Here is a 10,359-nt window from a genome sequence, read left to right on the forward strand (position 1 = left end):
CTACGACCAGACAGTCACTTTTGCGAAAACGCAGAAAGTCGGACTAAACACGTTAATGATTGTTCTCTCAAAGAAATAAACAAATAAATAATTAATGCGACTAGTCCAGCAGCTTGAGCCTGAACTTTGCCCCTACAGACACCTTTAGAAGTCATCAACTTTATATTGGAATCGGCATCGAATTACCATGGAACCTCTGCGGGTCTCTTCAAATTCCAAAAATAATGAAAGAGTACCCGTAGTAGTTGTTGGAGTCTTCCATTGCTGTCTGCTTCAAGTGAAAAGACCTTTATTGTGAACATTTACGCTTATATCCTTCGGCTAAATGGCGTATTGGCACTGACAGGAGCAGTGGAGTTGGCAGCAGCGGTTGACAACCGTAACAGACCCAATGCAGCGTTGCAGACTAGGAGAGTGAAGGGTTACATTATGCAGATATTAAAACGGAAAGCGATGAGACAGGGGAGGAGATACTTGCATATGATCTGAAAAAAGAGCATTCCCGCGGTAAAGATGTAAATTGGCTAAACACTGTACCCAAAGGCCTCATTGACCAACGTGCATTCGTGTCTTTGGTCAAAGGGAAATTTTCCTCATAAAGAAATCATACGATGCAGACAGACAATGAAACACAATTTTTTAACAAACACATAATTTCTAAATTGACCTATATTAATTCGTGTTTGCATTTGTTCGGTTATATGTAATTAAAATCTTTTTTTTTAAGTGTTCTATTATTATAGTTGTGCGCTGGGGCTTAAGAAGAAAAAGTAAACAATTGGTACTAAACATTGAAATAAAAGTCTCTCTCTAGTGTGAACGCTGATATTATGGAGAGCTATTCTAAGGTAACAATGTGGTCACAAGCATTATAAATAAATCGATTCAAACAATTTTCCATTAAATATGTAAAATCATTTGTTGCCAACCTTCTAAACAACCTAGAAAATAATTAACCTTCTTTGCATTTGATATGTTTTTAAGTTCATTATTCGTTAATAATCGATGTCTATATATAAATAATACGATGTATATAGCTCTTTTTATTTTATGTTATCTCTTGTCCTTTGTTTTCTTCTTTCGGTTCGCATTGTTTATTGTTTGTCCACCTTGAGTTGATTCATAGATGACATTGAGCATTATCATGTGCATATCACCAGAGTAAAGCAAAGCACTTCGGAAGCATTTTAAGGCAATACACGTGAGTAACAGATTGCCTTATTTTGAACTTTAAAAATATGTCTTTGAACATTTGAAGAACATAGAAAGTATTTGGGAATGTTAAAGAAATATTATTAGAAATCGAAACAGGAAGCGATTACAAAATAGTTGTGTAACAGCACGTTATACGTTGTTCAACATATTATTTTATTGCTTAAATTATTTAACATTCATTATTTCGAGGTATTAATTTACAATTGTTCTTCGTGTTCTATTTCTTTGATTATTAATATCAGATAAACCGCAAATCTGTAATTCTATTTATAGTATTAGAATACATTTTCGGTACTTCATGAAACAAAATAGTATTTCAAGGCGATTGACTAAAAGCAACATTAAGACTAGTGGACTTTTTTACCATCTTTTGTTAGCGTTTTTTTTTCGTTTGAATATTATTTATTAAGTGAATGCATTGCAAAATGTAAGACCAAAGAGCACAATATTAACAAAAATAAAGATATCAAGGTTTGGTATTGAAAAGTATTTTTGGGATTACAAAGAAAAGTCACACCACTTCACCTTACGATTTTGTATTTGAAACGAATTTATGTGCACATGAGACACGTATACCCCACATATGAAGTCGTGTATGCTATGTAGCATGTATACAACACATTATGTGAGAAAAAGGGAATAGTGTTTACATTTTAAAATCAAAATGATATGCTTGAGTAAGTACATGCTATAATTTTACAAAGAATGTTTGCACTGCGCACAAATGGGCAAAGGTTGTGCTATGCTTTCTTTAGTTGACGTAAATTGAATCGCAATATACATTTATTTATTTATGTTTACTGGATAAGACGTGACAAGGTATATGTCCCTTATATGCACCAAAAATAGTTTCTAGTTTAGTTCATGTCTGTTTTTGAAATTAAGTAGCGGTGGTCTTATGTGGGTCAAGATACCCCACCCCGGAAATAATGAGAGTGGGGGCCGATGATTTCTTCTGAATTGTATTCGAAAACAAACTTAAACGTAACAAACACACATGCGGAATTTAAAAGCATATACACATAAGTTGCAATGTTTAAGTAAAAGTATTAAATATCTCTATTCCGATAACATTTTGATCGGTCGTGGTACTTGCTCTTCACTTAAACATGAAAAGAGTATCCAAATATACATATAGTTACTACATCTTCAAATAATGCGTTTTTTCGAAACATCCAGTCACACGGCAGACAGAACCTGTGTGAAAAATCGTGCTCTTGATGGGCAAGTGTTTCACACAACGATGACGATCAACTTATATCATTTGTTCATAATGTTATATTCTGAATGAAGTCGTGCAAAAAATATGCTTAGGTCGACTTCTTGGTTGTTAATAGTAGATTGTGTGTTTTAAAAACTATTAGTCTTTGGCATACTTCAGTTATCGTTTTAAAGCTTATGAAAGTGTGTAGCTTGGAGGATCGGATAGAACTTGTTTAACTTGCTCTAAATAACCTTTTATGTTTTGAAGATCGAGTTTATGTTAACAACTCGTTCATCGTCAATGTGTACGTCCTACATGAATTAAAATAGAAAATAAAAATAGCAATTCAATGTGCTTTATAGTTGGACATGCGTGTATCAAGTTTCGCATACATTCATATTTTTCAGGGCACAATGGGACCTTTACTTTTCTCCGTTTTGGTGCTTGCGATGTATCACCCCGCGGGCATTTTTGTAAATCAAATGCGGATAGCCGAATATGCTATCTCCCTGCTACCAAGTGGAAGCCATATCCACATCGGGTTCCTCGCGTATGAATACGACGATCTATTTGACGGGAGCAAAGAGGAATATGAAAACTCGCAATGTCCCGTGTTAACGCATTTCAATTTTGAATCGTACGTGGTATATATAAACGCTTCCTTTGCAACGTTTAACTACAAACACAATTTCAAGGGACCTCCAGACCTGCCACAAATCGGACTGATCCTTGCTACTGAAAGCAGAGTAAATGGAGACATGAAGGGGATCAAAGAGTTGAAGAAAAAGACTTATGTGGTCGTTGAAACTAAGTCCTCTTCAAAGGGTCTGGCTGACCTGGCTACAAGTCCTGACCATGTGTTTTCGCCGTACGGGTTTGATGGCAACCGGTTATCCAACTTATTATTGAACGGTATTATAAACTTTCTTTACTTTGTATTTTTATGGAATCATTATTAAATGCATGAAAGAATTAGCCATACTCTACCCAGAAAAGTAATATTGCTTGCATTTTTAAGTAATTACCGTTGCACACAATTTAACAAAGTTAAGAATGTGAACGCATATGACCATAAAGAATGAATCTGCTTTGCATAGTTACAAAATAACCCGGAATGTTACATATGTATCAATCATACGCAAATGTGGTCTTCTAATCGCATCGGTTATTGCCGCCAACAATGTCGTCTTTAAATTGGAAAATTTAGTTTTTAATTAAGTTTGTGCAATATGACAACTATTTCAATAGATATGGTGATGTAGATCTATAGTAATTAGAATATTGTCCTTTACTAAGATTGACAAATAGTTTACGAAAATATATTACCAGTAACACAAGAATTTTGGAGAAGAGTGTTAAGTATTTGAGCATACGTGCACCTTTTTATAACTTTAAGCATGCGTTTGTGGCATATGGTTCCTTATATAGATGCACAACAAGCATGCGATACCGACATGTATTTGCCTGCTCCTGGAAGCAAACAATGTCAGTTATGCAGGAACGCATGCGATCTATTCTTACCTCTCAACTGCACCAATCCGGAAATACAAAGACAGTGTAAATGTGAGTTATGTTTGCTGTCGCAAGATAATTGCCAATAAATTGCTGGTTCTTGCTTTTTGTTTATTTTTTACTCAGTATATGATCTAGTTTGAGTGCTTAAATGCTTAGTTTAAGTAATGTATCATTCGATGGGGTCTTCGACTCAGTGTGTTGGTCCCCCATACAATATCTTAATTTATAGTGTGTGTTTTTTCTCTCAGCTGACTATCAAGATTGTATTGCATTGTTGCCTCTGTATCAGTGTATAGATCATGGACTCAACGGAATGTACGGAATACCATTAGGTCCATCGTGGTTACACATTAAAATCCAGAGGCGACAATGCGATAGTGCGATAGTACGATGGCGACTATGAGATAGTACGATGGCGACAATGCGATAGTACGATGGCGAAAATGCGATTCTACGATTACGACAATGCGACAGTGTAACAATACGATGACGACATTAAGATAGTACGATGGCGACAATGCGATAATACGATGACGACAGTACGACAATGCGATAGTACGATGGCGGCAATGCAATAGTCATATCGTACTGTCGCCATCGTATCGTCGCATTGTCGCCATCTTACTATCGCGTTATCGTACTGTCGTCATCGTATTACCGCATTGTCGCCATCGTACTATCGCACTGTCGCCATCGTATTGTCGCACTGTAGCATCGGCGTCGTCGTACTGTCGACTTGTCGTCTATCGCCTTCCGATACACATACGCAAATCGTATTGTTTTCCTAGATAGTGCCGCTTTAAAAAATACTATACAGTCCGGCATACCTTACATCAATACCCATTCTATAACTTAACAGGAATTTGATTTAATTATTAATGTAAGCTCTTTCAAAGTACATCTTTATAAAGTCATCTATTTTGTCTCTGCAATAAGAATAGTTTGTGTACCGGAAGGCGATAGTCGACAATGCGATAGTAAGACGGCGACAATGCGACAATGCAATATTGCGATAATACGATAACGACAGTGCGACAATACGGTGGCAATAGTACGATGGCGACAATGCGACAATGTGACAGTACGATGACGACAATGCGACAGTGCGACAATACGATGGCGAAAGTGCGATAGCACGATGGCGACAATGCGATCATACGATAACGACAGCACGAAGACTATCGCATTGTCGCCATCGTACTATCGCGGTGTCGCATGGTCGCCATCGTACTATCGCTTTGTCGCCATCATATTATCGCATTGTCGCCATCGTACTATCGCACTATCGCATTGTCGCCCTCTGTATTTTAATGTGTAACCACGATGGCCCTAACGGTATTCCGTTGGAATGCGATATTGCACGTCGTCGTTAGTAATGCAATTAAAATTGGAACAATACAATTCAATGCATATTTGATGATCATGAAATGTTCCAGAGGCTTAGATGTATACATTATGACTAATCATCTGTTTTAATATGAAAAAAACTCGAGTCGTTGTATTCATTGGTGTACGATATTTTAGGTATGATGAAAACACATTCAGATTAAATTATTGTTTTAACTAATATATTGTGAAAAATACTTTTAAATCAATCAATACACAGTTATGTTATCTATCTCACTGTGTTTCAGATTTTACGAACGAACTTGTGTACGCTGACAACAACGAATCGATTGAGGAAACGAGAGGGATTGACTAACTCCCACTATGATAATTGTCGCCAGTATTGTAGGCTTTGTAATTATTATGATTGTTTTACTGGCGCTATGTGCATCAGTTGGACCAGCGATGTTGCGAGAACGGATTATCAGCATTCGCACTCAATGCTTGAATTTCATGGAGTTGATCATACAAAGACGACAACATACATTGATTATTAATATAGACACGTATAGCTCTCCTCTCTAGACATTTTTATCAAACGCACGAATCGTTTCTAGAAAACGTTGTTTGTTTCCAATAACCCGATCTACCCTGATTTCTTATGTACTACTTCGATCGTTCGTATCATATTGTTCGATAATTGTATAACCTGACACTATCTGATTGCTTCAAAACATGGAGAATATGTACAAATACTAAAACTTAAACAAAACTATACGCATTTCACATCTAAAGATAACCAAAATTTATGAACAACGTATGGCTGTAGTTGTTAAATATGTTCATGTAGATGAGACTACTTTGATGGGCTAGAGATGACCAGTGTGCAAGGTCCTTTTATGACCTTGTATTGAAAGATTTTTGATACATCTATTTTGGTTGACGATGATTATAACAGCTATACATTGTACATGCATATCTGCGTTAAGTAAATAGCAGGGGTATAAACAGCTGCCAAGATTTGTTAATTAGGCTAAGTGACGTTCCTTAATTCCGAATGTTTTACTTTGACATATTGAGAAAATCACTAAGGGAATGTACTATGTACTGACGGAACTCATATAATAGTAACAGGTGTACACATTGCGAAATAACGAGAGTCATTTACATATAATGTAATTTGTCTTAATATAATTGCTAATTATAATCAAAAGTAGCCAAACAAATATTAGTTGTTTGTTATTATAATTTCAGTATGCGATTATTGTAAAATTTAAATACTTACCTTGACTGTTCTCTATTAGTAAGATTATGTGTTTTTTTGGTAGCAAAAAGAGGTGCTAAGGTTCGCAACTTACATGGAAAATTGTCAACACTGTTCTATATTTTATAAACATAGCCATGCATATTTTAGTAACATTTATTTCTCTAGTGTTAGGGTTATATGTTTCGAAAATTAATTTCTTGCCGAATTTTAATCAGTGTAGTGAGTAAATTCACTATACAATGTCGAAATGTATTTTCTAAAACATGTTGTTGTATACTGTCAGGGTTTTCAATAAGAATACGGTTTGAAGGCAAAACTGTAATTCCAAGAGGCCTACGAGGGGTCCTGAAGAATACACCCTGGAAAATTGTGTTAGTGAGGAAGCATTTACCATGCTCTAACATATCCATAATATGCATCTTTTGACGATTTAAAAACCTGAAAATTATAAAGCGTTGCAACGCGAAAAGATAATTTGGAGAGTTCTGTTGTTGTCGTTATATTTTGTGAAACTACGAGGATTGCTTATATACAGTGTAAATTACATTTTTGACTGTGTGAACACGAATGGCCGAGTGATCTTAATGTGTAGACTTTTACTCCAGGACTCCAGGGGTCTGTGGTTCGAGCCTTGAATAGGGTTACTTTTTTATATTGTATTCTTGATTTTTAACTGGAGCTTTATGGATCCAATGTTAACATTTATCAATGTAAAGTATGTGAAAGTGACCCTTTAAGACGCCGCAGTAATTATTCATATTTTCGGGTTATGCTGTATTTATAGTCTATCCAACTGAAAACAATATCATAAAATTGGAAAACAATTGCGATAAAAAATGTAACTGTGTTCAAGAAATTGTAAAAGGGTAAATTCAGTAAAATATGTTACGTAGGATTTCCTGTAATTGTTTTGTTATTAATGACCAACGCTTTCTCATTGACACGCTCAAGTAAACTCATTACAGATTTTTGCGGTATTTGTTGTTTTATAAATTGTTATGTTATAGAAGTGTAAAGAGTGGAATGATTTTGGGCTTCCACATATGTAACCATCCAGGCATGAACGAGAGTCAACGACATAGTCTGTGTCTTCATAATCATGTAGTAAAATGTCATAGGACGAAGTCTATACCGATACTATTCGTATAAGTTATCAATTAATATATATTTTAAGAACAATAAACAACGTGAGTTTTAAAGACATGATTCTCGCCTGTTTTGGCGAAGACGTTGAAATCATATCAATATTTTATTATATATTTTGTGTATATTTCGTTACACGTTTAAATGTAATCGGGATACCTCTATTTACGCTCTTTTAAACCAATTTAACAAAAAAGTGACAAACTTATTAATACATTAAGGGAATGGTTCCTTTGTTGCTAAATTTGATGCAAATATGCTTTGAAGTTTTCCATATTTTGCAAAGGGAACACAAGGTAATAAGGGGAGTTGGAGTGCCTTATCTTGTTTTCGTATTATTTGCTAGCGCTCTTTCACGATAACTCGTAAGCATAAGAATAATATATTTGATAAAAGTTTATGGAAAACTTTAATGTATACCTTATGTAGATTTTGTAAAACATACGTCATGTTTGTGAAAATATTACACTATTAAACTATCAGGCCGAAAAGTACAAAAACATTCAAGCGAGAAATCAACATGATTTGTGTCTGGATTGTTTTGTACTTGAAAGTAATAGGAAAAAGGGTTTAAAAAGCACCACGATATAATTCTTACGAATTGAATCAAATAAAGTGTTGTGTTTTGATTATAAAGTAATAAATCATGAATATGATCACAAAGCATCATCTAATTATCAGCAGTTTCTTTAGTTTTCATGTTTAACTTTCAGTAGTTGAGTTTTATAGGACGAACTGTCTTCAAAAGTACAATTGTATAATTGTGATGTATTATATTAAGTCCTTACATGATATGCAATGTATACCAGTACATAAAATCATATGATTGACAAAAGTGTCATGAGTTTTTTATTTTAAAAGGGTCAGTTATCACTGTCAGCATATTATGCTATGTGTTTTCATTGTTTCATAAGTGACTGTAAACAAACTTAGTGTTTTCAAAAGCACAACGACATTATGACGACGAATTATATAGAAAACAGATTTTATATAAATGTTAAATATAAGGAAAACCATGACATACGTGTAATTAACAGCAATGTTTTGAATTTTGATGTTATTTTTTCTAATAAGATATGTTTCTTGTTTAACTTTTTGTATGGACTGCAAACATCGTATGTGTCTTGATTGTTATGTAGTTAAATGTGATCAGACAGAGTGTTTTCAAAAACAAAATGATATATTTCTTAGCTATTGATTTTATATTATAATATATTTAAACATTAATATAATATGTAAGGAATAACAATACATACAAATATATGATTAAAAGCAGAGTCATGAGCCTTCATGTTATTGTTTTTAGTATTTGATATGTACCTTTATTGGGATTCTGTAATATAATGTTATAGTTGCGACGAACTTTATATGTTTAAATGTTGAATTCCTCAATACGATACACAATGAATATCAGTACATAAAATTGTTTGTAAAGGAAAAATCTGCTAATATAGCTAAATAGGTATGAATCATTATTACTCGGGTGTATTAATGCCGATAGAGTGTATATCGGTTTCATTTATGTTATATTTCCTGAAATGTTTAAGGGCAAACTTTTATTTGTTTGAAACGGTGTGCGTATTCGCGATACCCACGTCTTCTCTTTCAAGTCAGATATGTCTCCACAGGATTTTAAGTAATAAGACTGAACTTCGTTTTGATCCACTAAGGTGGGTTGTAAACTGTTACAAAATTATTTTCAACTAATCCCACTGATCCACTAAGGTGGGTTGATAACTGTTACAAAATTATATTCAACTAATACCACTGATCCACTAAGGTGGGTTGTAAACTGTTACAAAATTATTTTCAACTAATCCCACTGATCAATTGTTTGGCTCTGAACCTTTACGTTTTAGCTAAGACATAATTAGCCCTGGATCTGTCTTTTTGCTTTATTTCATATTCGCTAAATGTACTTTGAATATAAAGAATGCTATATAGAGTTTGGAACAATTCTGGCATTGGACATCCTTATTAAAGAGTGAACCCGAATGCGTGTCATAGAAAAAAAGACAAAAGTTAACCGACCTACTTCATGTACTTTCTTTGGAGATGGAAGTAACACAGATTTTTTCGCTCATAAGCTCTTAACGCAATTGCGTTTCAATAGACTTGTTTATATCAATGAATACTTGAATTATGTCGGGGTAATATGTTCTGTTTTTTCTTTGAATCATATCGTGACACTTTGTCAAAACAATCTGTCATACACAAACAACAGCGATACTCAAACCAGTTTACTATAAGTGTCATTTTCTAAATAAATGATACAGTATGCTTTGCTTTATTGATGTTAAAAATAGTTAAATTGAATACAGATACTCTTTGTTTCAAAGTAGTATGATATTCATTAATCAAATCAGCAATTTGAGTGCCTGTCGCAGAATATTACGAATGTGCATAAAACTAATTAAACAAGATATATATTTTGTTGCAAACAATCCACACAAGTAAAGTTGTAATGTGCTCAACTTCACCACGGACACACGGTTGCAATTATAGGGTTCGCCAACTCGCCATATGTGAAGGGCATTTCTTAATAATCACGATTTCACACATTTGCCTTTATAAAAGGAGTTTTCTCCCTTTGAATGTTAGTTCAAATAAAACTCAACATCTAAAGAGGGTCAACATAAACGGCGCATCGGTAAGATTCACGCCATTTCGATGTCTAGTAAAGATGACT

General features: G+C 34.2%; 1 protein-coding gene across 3 annotated transcripts; it reads left to right on the forward strand.

Annotated features, from left to right (window-relative positions):
* Positions 1 to 1,069: 1,069 nt before the first annotated feature.
* Positions 1,070 to 6,664, forward strand: LOC127835246 (uncharacterized). 3 transcript variants are annotated; one of them, XM_052361580.1, is made up of 4 exons: positions 1,070 to 1,201; positions 2,827 to 3,331; positions 3,848 to 3,982; positions 5,569 to 6,664. In XM_052361580.1, the coding sequence occupies exons 2-4, from the start codon at positions 2,833 to 2,835 to the stop codon at positions 5,634 to 5,636; spliced, it is 702 nt and encodes a 233-aa protein (XP_052217540.1). In that variant the 5' UTR covers positions 1,070 to 1,201; positions 2,827 to 2,832; the 3' UTR covers positions 5,637 to 6,664. The 3 variants fall into 3 exon arrangements, with proteins under 3 accessions (XP_052217540.1, XP_052217542.1, XP_052217541.1); XM_052361581.1 differs by lacking the exon at positions 1,070 to 1,201 and adding an exon at positions 1,783 to 1,892; XM_052361582.1 differs by lacking the exon at positions 3,848 to 3,982.
* Positions 6,665 to 10,359: the final 3,695 nt, after the last annotated feature.

The sequence above is a fragment of the Dreissena polymorpha genome, chromosome 6 (genome assembly GCF_020536995.1).
Source record: "Dreissena polymorpha isolate Duluth1 chromosome 6, UMN_Dpol_1.0, whole genome shotgun sequence".
NCBI classification, from domain to species: Eukaryota; Metazoa; Mollusca; class Bivalvia; order Myida; family Dreissenidae; genus Dreissena; species Dreissena polymorpha.

Bases quoted from the DNA above. Each gene is read 5' to 3' on its own strand.
- LOC127835246 (XM_052361580.1), top strand. From the start codon at position 2,833: ATGGGACCTTTACTTTTCTCCGTTTTGGTGCTTGCGATGTATCACCCC. The intron at 3,332-3,847 runs GTATTATAAACT...TTCCTTATATAG, and splicing joins ATCCAACTTATTATTGAACG to ATGCACAACAAGCATGCGAT. The intron at 3,983-5,568 runs GTGAGTTATGTT...ACTGTGTTTCAG, and splicing joins AATACAAAGACAGTGTAAAT to ATTTTACGAACGAACTTGTG.